Source organism: Mastacembelus armatus, chromosome 16 (genome assembly GCF_900324485.2).
Source record: "Mastacembelus armatus chromosome 16, fMasArm1.2, whole genome shotgun sequence".
Lineage (NCBI taxonomy): Eukaryota > Metazoa > Chordata > Actinopteri > Synbranchiformes > Mastacembelidae > Mastacembelus > Mastacembelus armatus.
In genome coordinates, this window is record NC_046648.1 from 23,905,239 (window position 1) to 23,919,333 (window position 14,095).

Below are 14,095 nucleotides of genomic sequence, written 5' to 3' on the forward strand. Positions count from 1 at the left end.
AGTTTGCCAAAAGACACATGAAGGACTCCCAGACCATGAGAAATAAGATTCTCTGGTCTGATGAGACCAAGACTGAACTTTTTGGCGTTAATTCTAAGCGGTATGTGTGGAGAAATCCAGGCACTGCTCATCACCTGCCCAATACAATCCCTACAGTGAAACATGGTGGTGGGAGCATCATGTTGTGGGGGTGTTTTTCAGCTGCAGGGACAGGACGACTGGTTGCAATTGAAGGAAAGATGAATGCAGCCAAGTACAGAGATATCCTAGAAGAAAACCTCTTCCAGAGTGCTCAGGACCTCAGACTGGGCCGAAGGTTCACCTTTCAACAGGACAATGACCCTAAGCACACAGCTAAATTCACAAAGGAGTGGCTTCGGACCAACTCTGTGACCGTTCTTGACTGGCCCAGCCAGAGCCCTGACCTAAACCCAATTGAGCATCTCTGGAGAGACCTGAAAATGGCTGTCCACCAACGTTCACCATCCAACCTGACAGAACTGGATAAGATCTGCAAGGAAGAATGGCAGAGGATCCCCAAATCCAGGTGTGAAAAACTTGTTGCATCATTCTCAAGAAGACCCATGGCTGTACTAGCTCAAAAGGGTGCTTCTACTCAATACTGAGCACAGGGTCTGAATACTTATGACCATGTGATATTTCAGTTTTTCGTTTTTAATAAATTTGCAAAAATTTCTACATTTCTGGTTTTTTCTGTCAAGATGGGGTGCTGAGTGTACATTAATGAGAAATAAAATGAACTTTTTTGATTTTGGCAAATGGCTGCAATGACACAAGGAGTGAAAAATTTAAAGGGGTCTGAATACTTTCCGTACCCACTGTATGTTCTCGCGGAGTATGTGTAGGCTCTCAGCATTTGCTCCTGCCCTCTTGATTATTCCGATATCAGTCATAAAGCTTTGCATGGAGATGGTAGCTTCATTTATCTTCCCTTATGAGCAGGTGAAGGTCTTATTGGGTCTTGGACTCTCACGATGGCATCCTGATGGGCAGTGCCAATATTGCAGAGCAGCACCCGGATTCTCTTGCTAGGTCTCAGTGAATTATATGAAATGGCCAAAAGTAGCACCCAATGCGCATGCAATAAAGTTGTTATTCATTAAGAGTATTTGTGCAATAAGGCTGCAAATTCTAAACAGCCGATTTGACTGTTGTCTTAGGCATTATTATTTCTATTTATATAGGTCAGTAGGAGCCTACTCACCTTCTGGAAACAATGCGCTGGACCTTATCAATGTCAGTTGCTAATGCTAATGCTAATGGTAATGGTAATCGCAATGGACTCGCATATGTACGTTTTGGTTTGTTTTATTTACTAATCTTTTTATTGCCTAACCATAACCAAGGTGTTTTATTGCCCCAGCCTAACCAAAACATTTTATTTCATAAACCTAACCAAGATGTTTTATTTCCTAAATATAACTGAGTAGTTGTGCTTAAACTTAAAGACCTAATGTACGTGATGACAACAAAGATCTATGGGATAAAAACAACCTACTGAGTTCCAGTAGGTGAGTAGGGACCTACTGGCCTATATAAATACGATAGATGTACGCTGAAAACACCAATTCAATAGTAAGGCAACAGTAAAACTGGGTCTTCTACAGCTGCAGTGTGAAAGGCAGAACAAAGTGCAGTATAACTTTCTGGCTTACATGCCTGTGTTGCATCCCTTTAGTTCCATTCACTGTGTACTTGGGCTGAACAGGCCTTATGTTGTGGAACCGCCCTAATCGGTCTGTGGCATACATAACAGATGACTCATCCCTCAGGAGGGAGGGGTCCATCTGATTCTGGCTCTCTATGGAACAGATGAGTCAAGACGGGTCTAGATGAGACGAGAGCTGAAGACGCTTCATTTTCCAGCACCATTTAGCAACAACCATGAGGTGAGTTCTTGTTTGCTTTGATTTTGGTGTCGTCCTTTACGTGGTCAGTAATGAAGGTGCTGCCACAGACTGCTTTTAAGATTTAAAAAAATACTGTGTTTGTTTTAGTTTTAGCCTGCGAAAGTAAGTTACACAAAACCAGCTTACACAGCTCTCTCCTCATATAAGAAACCATTTCTGCAACCATTTCCCAACAAATGTCATTTTTTGTCTTGTTTTTGCATGAATGTGGAATTGAGAACTCGTCTTATGTACTTACATAGACTTCTGCCCTCCTTGTCATTCCTTCTTTTCCGCTCCAAACACTTTCTGAAGACTACTCCCCACATCCCACTCTCAGATGATGTGACCCTTTAAATGTAGCAGCTGGAGAGACTTTGGTGTTTTTTATTAAACACTGTGGCCTGGGGGCAGGAATTGTCTATCACACAGCCATTAGATATACTTTTGATACTTTTATGTTTCAGGAAACAATGCAATTGCTGTTCATGATTAATGTTTGTACAATAAATAAACTACCATATTTGAAAAGTTAAAGAAGCAAAATTGGACAATGTATTTTTTCTCTCATTGGTGTATCACACCCTTTATGTACTTTGCCTGAACATGTGCATTTCACATGTCAGCTAGCTCTTAGAGATGCTTATTTTGTTGGTTCTCTACAGACAAATCCAAAATCTTTTATTTTTCAGAGTCAGCCTTTCTCTTTTGAATGATTTCCTCCCCTGTTCGCCTGTGAAACACAGAGAGTTGTTTGCCACTTCGACTTCAACTAAATGATGATGAGTAATACACTGTGGGTTTTTAATAGCCTCTCTCTTCCTCTCTCCTTCCAGTTACAATCTGGGAAGAGTTATGGATGAGCTCATTTTGGTGTTCCACAAATATTCTGGAAAAGAAGGAAACAAGTACAAGCTGAGCAAAACAGAGCTAAGGACCCTGTTAGAGACTGAGCTCCTGGGTTCCCAGGCAGTGAGTATTTATGTTTGATGTTTATGTCCCACATGTTACCTACAGTTTACTGTGACTTCATATTTAAAATACAATGCCCACAACTAAATGAAGCATTAATCAAACAGCAGTAAAGTACCTCAGTTCTATATGGAATGAACTTATTTAACTTTGCGATAGTTTAAACCATTCATCCAAGATGGGTATATCCTGGACAGGCTTACACACAGACTGTTCTATTCTATTCTGTGATCATATTCACCTTGATAAAAAATATTTATCTTTGTAGAAACCCAGTCTCGCTGCGCTAATATCTAGCAACTTAATGTGTAATACATATATACCTGATGCGTTCCAATGATGGTTAAGGTTGGGGTCAGAAATCAAAATGTGTATCCAGTGCATGTGAATTAGCGTTTGTGTTATTTATACACACTGGGGGTAAGATCAGGCTCTTTTGTTGCTTTAATGACATTTCCCTTTCTTCTCATATTATGAAATTCATATTAATTGATGATTCTGATTATGCTGCTTGTACTGAAAAACTCCATCTCTTTGGCATGAAAACACTAGTAGCTGGATTTAAAATCTAATGTAAAATCTTTGTTTTAGTTAAAAAATAATCCATAAAATCTGACCAACATGCTTTAATAAAGCAACAAGTTTGGCCGTGGTAATGATGTATGTTATATATTTGTGTCTGGTAAATACTGCTGTCATATTTTTTAAAAAATTATCTGTTTAAGTTTGATTCTTCAAAGTCAAATCAGTGTGTTACATCAAACCCCTGGTTTGACTCAGATGAACAACATGCATCATTATTATGGTCTGTAGTATTTTGAAGCAAGACTGTAATGACTGGATTTGATTTCATGGAACACATTTCTCTTTCCTACATGACACTTCTGTTTTAGGACTGCCAAGACGCCTTAGAAGTCGACAAAACACTGAAAAATCTGGATCAGAACAAGGATAATGAAGTGGACTTTGAGGAGTTTGTCAGTCTGGTTGCCATGCTGACTATCGCTAGGAATAAATCCTCCAAAGGCCGTGAGAAATAACTCATTGATTAGTAACACATTACAATAACCAATGTTGTAAAATATGCTTTTCTCATAACCACTGTAGCTTTTTAATATAGTGACTCTGTAAGCACGTTCGTTTTCTGCAATGAGGACTAGAACTATGAACTCAATTCAAAGATTTATGGGCATTGAAGAATCATTACCATGTGCATGGACCATTCTCTTTGTTCAGAAAATTACAGTCTGCAAACCATTAGCTGCACCCAGCTTCCCAAAGAGAATGGATACTATCCTTAACATTACACAAAGTTTTATTATGAGAATGAGCAACTATCTGATTGGTCTAAACTGTTGGGGAGGAACCGTGGTTTAGACTTAGCCCTCTCATCGTTGGTGTGCAGGTTGGTCCCAGCCTCTTGGCACTTCCTTCAGCCAATCTGGAGAAACAGCGCCCAATTATGAAACCTAGAATATTCTACTAGCCTCACCCTCAGCTTACCTTCCTTAATTCCTCTATCTGGGGTCTATTACTACATACTGGTTTTTCCAACCAGCTATATCTGAGTGGAATCACTTCTGCTTTCCCTAATAACGGCTGCTGGGTAAGCTTGGTCTGTTTCCTCACATGCTAATCACCCATGCACTTTAGGCATAGTCCCTGTTGCTTCCTTTTTTTTAGTCACAGTATACTGTTCACTAGTTGTCCTTAAACTCAGCTTATAAGCAATTGGCTAATAAAAGCACATAATAGCAATTAAGCATATAGCAATGAGCTTCGTAATATTTTCTAATCCCCACAACTCTGCGTTTCTCCTTCCAGCCGAAGAACTGAAAAAAAGTTCCAAACTGAACAAGTCGATGATGAGCCTCATCAACGTGTTTCATAAGTATTCTGGAAAAGAAGGTGACAAGGACAAGCTGAACAAAGGAGAGCTAAAGACCCTGTTACAGACAGAGCTCAGCGATATGCTCAAAGTAAGTGTCTTTCTTCCAAAGCAAACATGCAGTAAACATTGACGCTGGAAATACGGTGGCCGACAAGGGCAAACGCACCAAATTTATTGTGCAATTTTAAAAATATGCAGAAAATTCATGAACAGGTAAAGATTAACTCCAGCAAATTAGTTACAATGACATCAGACTGAATGCTACCATAGTGTTACAAGCAAACATCCAAAGCCACATTCAAAGGTCCATTAAATAATATTACAAGTTTAGTTAGCATTGGCCCTGAGCCTACTAACATTATACAATCAAATTTGCAAGTATTTTTAAGATATTAAAGTTAATTTAATCAGCCTTTATCTTAACTTCCTGACAAGCTATCAGGACAGATGTGCTACGTTAACGTTACCTAGCTTAGCTAACATTAACAGCTAAACATCAGATTTAACCTGAAGCTAATTCCTGCCATGGTCTGTTAGATAAATCTTATTACAATGTTAAAACTTACCATAAAACAAAACTCTGCTCTTTTACTTCAAGATGGAAGTTTGGGTTATTTTTGTGCTTAGTTAGTATTACGGTATTTAGATTTACAGTAATGCTAAAATTTTCCTAGAATGCACTGGAAAACTACAGTAACACACTGTAAAGAGATAAAAGAGTACAAAACTTTTGAGAATACAGTAATAATAGTGTATTATAATAATAGGTAATAATACTGTAAAAACAACCATTTTCTTTACAGTGTCTAAGCTGTTAAAAGTCAAAATAATACACAAAACATTCATTTGTTAACTAAATTCTGTTTCATCCCCTCTCATTGCAAAACGCTTAAACACACTTGGAGAAGGTGTATAGCCAATACACACCTTCTCCAACATTGTGGCAGTGTCATCATTTGAAAACGTCGAGACAGATCGATATAGGTTTCATTGAGAAGTGATGAAAATAAAATCCCTGGCAGAGGCACCCTGCATATATACAGTATAACCCCCTTAGCAGCAGCTCACACTGGTCTGACTGGAACATGCAGTAGGTACTGTTCTTTAACTTCCAGGAAGTGCCTGCAGCCATGAGATCTGATCCTGTGAAACAAACTTATTTGAGTTTTATCATGTTGTTTCTGTTTTAGGACCCTAAGGATCCTTCAGCAGTCAACAAGATTATGGCTGACCTGGACATGAACCAGGATGGTGAAGCAGACTTCCAGGAGTTTGTCACTCTGATCAGTGCACTGACTGTCATCTCCAATGAGTTCTTTGAAGAATATGACAAAAATTGAAATGAATGAATATGAATATCTGCTTATTCACACCATTTATATTAACCCATTTCAATAAAGATGTTTTCTGATTTCACGTCTGGAATTTTAGAAAGCAAACTGAATGGTCTCAAAACACCTCACAGACATTTTACACAAATTAGTCTCCTCAGTCCATTCTGTAGAATTTAAAGTGAAAAGACTCTGGACAGCAGTGTGGCATTAGGCAAGGCAAGTTTATTTATATAGCACAATTCATACACAGAGTAATTCAAAGTGCTTTACAGAAATAAAAGACAAGTTAAAAATACATAAGCAAGAATCAAAATGAGGAAACCGAGTGCAGATAGATCACATTAGATAAAACACTGTCTGTTATTATATGTTATAGGCCACACTAAAAAGAAAGGTTTTTAGCTTGGACTTAAACATTGCCAGAGATGAGGCTTGTCTAACATCATCAGGAAGACTATTCCAGGTTTTAACTGCATAGAACTGAAACGCTGCTTCTCCCTGTTTAGTCCTGACTCTGGGCACGAGCAGAAGGCCTGTCCCTGATGTTTTCAGAGTTCGAGATGGTTCATATGGCATCAACATGTCAGAGATGTAATGTGGTGCTGAGCCATGAAGAGACTTATTCACAAGCAGTGCTGTTTTAAAGTCTGTTCTCTGAGAGACAGGAAGACAGTGCAGAGATCTGAGAACAGGAGTAATGCGGTTGTACTTCCTGGTTCTAGTTAGGACCCGAGCAGCAGCGTTTTGAATGTACTGCAGCTGCCTTACAGCTCGTTTTGAGAGCCCCGTGAACAGGCCGTTACAGTAATCTAACCTGCTAGAGATAAATGCATGGATGAGTCTCTCCAAGTCTGGTTTAGACATGATCCCTTTGATTCTGGCAATGTTTTTGAGATGATAAAATGCTGACGATGTTATCGATTTAATCTGGCTGTTAAAATTCATGTCTGAGTCCATGATTACCCCTAGATTTCGAACTTGATTTTTAAATTTTACAGAAAGAGACTCGAGGTGACTGCTGACACTTTCTCTTTGTTTCTGAGGCCCAAAGAGGATTATTTCAGTCTTATCACTGTTTATTTGGAGAGAGTTGTTTTGCATCCACACAGTGATCTGTTCAATGCAGTGACACTGTGAATCGACTGGTCCATATTCACCAGCTGTGAGTGAAATGTAAATCTGAGTGTCATCTGCACACCCTAACCCCTAACCCTATGGTAGGACACATTATTGCTTTGTATTAACTGGCTTAAAGGAAACATATAAAGATTGAACAAAAGCGGTCCCAAGATGGACCCTTGGGGGACCCCACATGTCAACGCCATTTCGTCTGAGACATAGTTACCAACTTCAATGAAATACTTCCTGTCTTCAAGATAGGACTTAAAACCATAAGGTCAATACCAGAGATGCCTATCCAGTCCTCTAACCTTTCTAACAGGATCACAGGTCCACTGTGTCAAAAGTAGCACTTAGATCCAGCAGTACTAAGACAGAGACCCTGCCAGCATCAGTGTTCAGACGAGTGTCATTTGTCACTTTGATGAGTGCAGTTTCAGTGCTGTGATGGGGCCATTAGTCCTTACCATTCAGAAAACACAAAGAACATTAATAAAGTTGAGTGAGAGCTCTTAACAATTGTCATGACTTTGAATGGGTAGTCAAATGGCCAGGACGCAGTGTCTGCCACCCCCACCTGATGCACTTTTACACTGGCATTGGATGTAGATTGTGAAGTGTAGAATCATCCAGGGCAGACCCTTCTATGCAAATACTGCAGGTTGTGTACTGGCTGTGTCCAGCAGAGCAGGTTCATTAATAACCATGATATTTTCGTATTCCTGACTCTTTAGGGACCATGCAAGCCACATTTGCTCTACTAAAGTTATAAGTGCTCTGACTATTTCATGAAACCTTACTGCACTTGTGTTTTTCACTAAACTGGTGTCACAGGTTCGAAGTGGGTGAGGTGCTGTAAGAAAAGATGCGGTTTTACTTTTTAGTTGTTGACAGCTTAAGTTACTAGGCCAGTCAAATTGATCAAACCAAACCGACTCTGGCCTGAAGCGGCTCGTCAGCTGAGTGTCAGCTCTTAGTAATTTCCACAGAGTACCTGCATGTTACTTACCAGTGTTGATATGTAACATTTGAATGAAAATGAGATTTTCCTACCATGCAAAGGTTTTATTTGTATTTGTTTGTGGGAGTAGAAGGCTAACGGGCAGATCAGAAAGTGTTTATAGATTTTTTCTGGTGGATTGAAAGTGAATAAAAAATAGAGTTATCTTGGACACCAGCAGCTATTTTCAGCTTGAATGCATGTCTGTTCCAGTGATGGATCCTCACCCTGATCCTAACCCTAACCCTGGTTTGTTTACACCCATGACCAAACTGTAGAAAATCGAAAAACAAACAATCACATACTCTAAACAGGGCTTGGTTACCAAAACAAAGGCAAACCAGGGACAACACCCAACAGGTGTGCCCAGCCTGCAGTCATTCATTTTCATTTCCCAGGCCAATACAAATGTAAACCGCCACACCTGCCCAAGAGTTCCAGGAATCAGCTGGAACAGTCTGATTCTCTGAACAGTCCTTACCCAAATGGACCAATCAGCTCACTGGAAAGATGACCACAATGAACAAAGGTTTTACCTATTTCCTTTGTGAGACTGAGATGCTTATTATATACAAGTTGTCTTCTCTCTGCCTTGCTAAATAATGTGTCTTTCATTCTTTTCAGTAAGTTCCTAACCTAACCTTCCTAAACCTAACCAAGTCGTTTTATTTCCTAACTCTAACCCTAACCCTGGAAAGAGAGCTGCCCCCACAACCCCATTCCAGCTGATTTGACTGTTGTCTTACTATTGATAGGCATTATCAGCATACATTAGTTCTATTTATATAGGTCAGTAGGAGCCTACTCACCTACTGGAGACAATGCGAGTCAATAGTCATTAGCATTAGCTACTACCTTTAATGCTAATGCTGTGTGTTTTTGTTCGTTTTATCTCCTAACCCTAACCAAGTCGTTTTATTGCCTAAATCTAACAAGTCGTTTTATTTCCCAACCTTAACCAAGTCATTTTATTTTGTAAACCTAACCAAGTTGTTTTATTTCCTAACTCTAACCAAGTCTTTGATTCTTGCAGATACTATACAAATAGAACAAATTAATGATAGTATGGTACTAGATAAGACATTTTCATTGTTTCATTTCAAAAAAGTTTATTTAAAAATTTCGCTAAACTCAGTGATTGTTTGGATACATTTCAAAGTAAATTTAAGATAATTGCTTTATCCGAGACATGGATTAATGAAGAGAAAGTAGTTGATTTGAATATTAATAGTTATGATTTATATGTTAGCAATAGAATGAATAGGATTGGAGGGGGTGTGGCCATTTATGTGGACAGTTACTTTAAATGTAGACTAGTGGAAAGCTTGACTTCTGTAATTGATGACTTAATGGAGAGTGTTGCGGTAGAAATAGAATTAGAAAAAAGTAGAAATATTATTGTCATGTGTGTTTACAGGAAACCAGGTTCAAATGTGGAAATTTTTAAAGACACCTTAGAAGATCTTTTGAATGGATTAAATGAAAATAAAACACTAATTATCTGTGGTGATTTTAATATAGATCTCCTAAAAATGAAGACAAACAAATTTCAGATTTTTTGGATGCATTGTACAGTAGAGGGTTGTACCCATCAATTACAAAGCCAAGTAGAATTACTACAACTACTGCAACATTAATTGACAATATTTTTACAAACATTTTGGAGAATAATATAACTAGCGGTTTAGTAATAAATGATATAAGCGACCACCTACCTGTATTCGCAACATTTAATTATCAATTGCCAAAAAGGAAAATTGTTAACTGCCACAGATATATAAGGATCAGGACTGATGGAGCAGTAAAGGCCTTTAGAAATGACCTGCTAAAACAACAGTGGGAAGGAGTGTACACAGATGATGTAAATTCTGCATATGGGTCTCTCCTTAATTGTTATTTAGCTATTTATAATAAGCATTGCCCAAAAGTTTTATGTAAAAATAAACACAGCACTAATAAAAAACCTTGGATAACAAGGGGTTTATATAATGCCTGCAAAAAGAAAAATAAACTTTATAAGGATTTCTTAGAACAGAGGCTTTTGAGAAACGATACAAGATGTACAAAAACAAATTAACTGTCATTTTGAGAAAAGCAAAAAAGGAATATTATAATAGGATTTTAGTTGAAAATAAACATAATATTAAAACCACATGGAATATTCTTTACAAGGTAATGGGCAATAAGACAGGAGCACTAGAACTACCAAATTATTATAACAGATAATAATGTAATAAAAAATTTGGATTTAGTGGTTAATGAATTTAATTCATTTTTTTATAAATATAGGGCCTCACTTAGCAAATAAAATTACAAGTAAACAGGGATATTTGAATGAAGGTTGGATAGGGGAGAATAAGGTAATGCAATCAATGTTTCTATCGGAGGTGGATGAAAAAGAGATACTGTCTGTGGTGCAAAAATTAAAAAACAAGACAACTGATAGTGATGGTATTGATATAAAAATTATAAAAATGACTATAGATTGTATAATTAGACCCCTATGTTATGTTGTCAATCTTTCATTTAAAACAGGTACTTTCCCAGATGGTATGAAAACTGCTAAAGTTATTCCATTTTTCAAAACAGGTGATAAACATTGTTTTAATAACTACAGGCCAGTATCATTGCTTTCGCAGTTCTCTAAAATCTTAGAAAAGCTGTTTGTTAAAAAATGTAATTGTTGTTGTTAATTGTTGAAAAAAATAAATTATTAAATGACAGTCAATATGGTTTTCGGTCAAATCGATCTACAGCCTTGGCAATAATGAAAATAATAGAAGAACGGCGATTGATGAAAAGAAATATACAATAGGAGTCTTTATTGATTTAAAGAAGGCATTTGATACCGTGGATCATTCTATTTTAATTTCAAAGTTATATTCATATGGTGTAAGAGGCGTGGCCCTAAATTGGTTGACCAGTTATTTACATAAAAGACAACAATATGTACAGTTTGCGGGCCATACCTCAAAATGCATGGGTATTGAATGTGGAGTCCCACAAGGATCAATCTTGGGTCCAATTCTTTTCATCTTATATATAAATGATATCTGTGAAGTTTCAAATCTATTGAAACTTATGTTATTTGCAGATGATACGACTTTTTTTTGTTCCGGAAATAATTTAACACATTTAACAGAAGATGTTGAAAATGAAATGGTTAAACTTAAATACTGGTTTCACATGAATAAGCTTTCATTGAACCAAGTTTATGGTTTTCGCTAAGAAGAAACAGGAGAATGTAACTGTCTATTGATGGTGTAAAAATTGAAAAAGTATCTGAGTTTAGATTCCTTGGGGTTATATTAGATGAAAAATTGGCTTGAAAACCTCATATAGCATATGTTAAAAGTAAAGTGTCCAAAAGCATATTTGTTTTGAATAATATTAAGTATTTTTTATCTGGTAACCTAATGAGAATGTTATATTGTTCAATTATATTGCCTTATTTTACATACTGTGTGGAAGTGTGGGGTAATACATATAAAACTAATATAATGTCGTTGTGTTTATTGCAGAAGAAGAAGAAGAAGAAGAAGTACTTTATTAATCCCCAAGGGGAAATTCAGTTGTTACAGCAGTTATTAAATTTGAGATTATTTAAATTATAATGATTAATAGTAATTCATAAAGTAATTAATAAAGTAATAAACTATTTATTTGGGGGGGTTTGTGTGTGTGTGTGTGTGTGTGTGTGTGTGTGTGTGAGGGTGTGTGTGTGTGTGTGTGTGTGTGTGCGCGCGTTATTGTTTATATTGAGGAATTATAGAGTCTTATGGCCGTGGACACAAAAGACTTCCTGAATCTTTCAGTCTTGGCTTTAGGGGGAATTAGTTTGTGGCTGAATTAACTTCCCATTCGCCACAGTTCTTCATGAAGTGGGTGGGCAGGATTGTCCAATACGGAGTTTATTTTGTCCACCACAAGTCATTCGAATAATACATAAAGTTGGATATAGTGAAAATACAAATACATTATTTATCAACTCTGGCTTACTGAAGCTTGAAGATTTGATAGAACAACAAACCTTATTAAGCATGTTTAAAATTAAAAATAGAGCGGTGCCAGAAAGTATACAAAAGCTATTTGTCTTTAGTTCTGAACATTTAAATCATAGAAGGAGATATAATTTTAAGTATCCAGTTGCTCGCACCAATTTAAAACAAATGTGTTTTTCTTTTACTGAAGTTAAGCTTTGGAATTTACAACAAAATGATTTGAAAAGATGTACACATATTTTTCAGTTAAAAAAAAAAAATGTATCGACAGATCAAACTTGAGAGTTATGTTATAATTAATGTTATGTTGTTGTATGTTGTTTTATTTTTCATTTTCTGATTGTGTGGGTAGTGAATGGCTAATGGTGGCTAAGATATATATTTTTCTCAATTAAGCAAAGGGGCAGATAAAAATAAGAATGTTATTCTTCCAACTGCTCCATTCCAGTCATGAAGTTGTAAAAAATATGTTGTATATGGCATATGGCTTTGTATTTTCTGTTGCTTCATGAAAGGAACAAATAAAAAAGAGAGAGAGAGAAAGGCATGGAAACACATGGGCATGAAACAAGAACATGGAACAAAGACATGGACACAAGGAAACAAGGCATGAGGGTCTGGGTCACACACACTTGGGGAGACGCACCAGACCACACAAACACATGAACATGAGATACAGGGACAACGGGGCATGAAGGTCTGGGTCACACACACCTGGGGAGACGCACCAGACCACAAGAAAACATGAACATGGGAGGGGAACAAGGCATGAACAAAAGGGAGCTAGACAAGAACAATGAACGTGAACACAGAGGAGAAAACACAGTGACACAAGACAAGGCATGGGAAAAAGACCAGAAAGCAAATACAAAAGGTGGCAGACACTTAACTCAAACCTGGGAGAACAAAAGGTAGTCCATGATCAAAATTCCAAACAAGATCGCAAGGGTATCAATGGGGCTCAAAACGAAGTTTTAACAGGGCTCAGTACAATATCTTAACAGACAACCTGGCAACTAAAACGTGGATGAACAAAGGGTATATAAAGGCAAGGAACAAAACAAGACACAGGTGAAAACAATAACTAATTAGGTCAACGTAAAGTGAACAAAATAAAACAAAAACCAGTTCCTGTCAGGATCCTTCAAAATAAAAGAAACAGGAAGACACAAAAATGCGGATCCTGGCATAAATCTAACCAAGTCATTTTATTTTGTAAACCTAACCAAGTGGTTTTATTTCCTAACCCTAACCAAGTCATTTTATTTTGTAACACTAGCCAAAACGTTTTAGTGCCTAAATATAACTGAGTAGTATTTGTGCTTAAACTTAAGGACATAACATATGTAATGTACGTAATGATGACAATGAAGATTTTCTGAACCTACCAGTAGGTTCTAGTAGATTCCATTAGGTGAGTAGCCTCTACTGACCTATATAAATAGGACTGATGTTTGCTGATAACGCGTATTCCATAGTAAGACAACAGTCAAACCAGTTGCCCATTCTTTGAGAAGCTTATAGTTGAGTTTATGGGGGCTTCTTTAAGTCTATTCACATAGTATACCTATTTGTTATTGCTGCCCTCCTAAAATATTTATTTCAATTACCAGGAGAAAAAATATGCATGAAATATGATATGCATTAAAATTAGTGCATGTGTCTAGAGAACAAGGGTTTTGTGTATTTGAAAAACTACAGAGTCATCACAGTCATCACATATACTTTTAATAGAATTTTGTTTCAGGAAACAATGAAGTTGCTCCTCATGATGAATATTTGTGCAATAAAGCTGCAACTACCACAAATGCAAAGAGGCAAAACTAGATGCAGTATTATTCTCGCTGATCTTGCACAGCTGCATTCTT

General features: G+C 37.1%; 1 protein-coding gene across 1 annotated transcript; it reads left to right on the top strand.

The window, feature by feature from the left end:
* Positions 1-1,781: 1,781 nt before the first annotated feature.
* On the top strand, positions 1,782-6,189 carry LOC113136316 (protein S100-Z-like). Its single transcript, XM_026317009.1, has 5 exons — positions 1,782-1,910; positions 2,747-2,882; positions 3,776-3,911; positions 4,707-4,861; positions 5,964-6,189. Exons 1-5 carry the CDS (start codon positions 1,906-1,908, stop codon positions 6,111-6,113), a joined length of 582 nt encoding a protein of 193 aa, XP_026172794.1. The 5' UTR covers positions 1,782-1,905; the 3' UTR covers positions 6,114-6,189.
* The last annotated feature ends 7,906 nt before the right edge of the window (positions 6,190-14,095 follow it).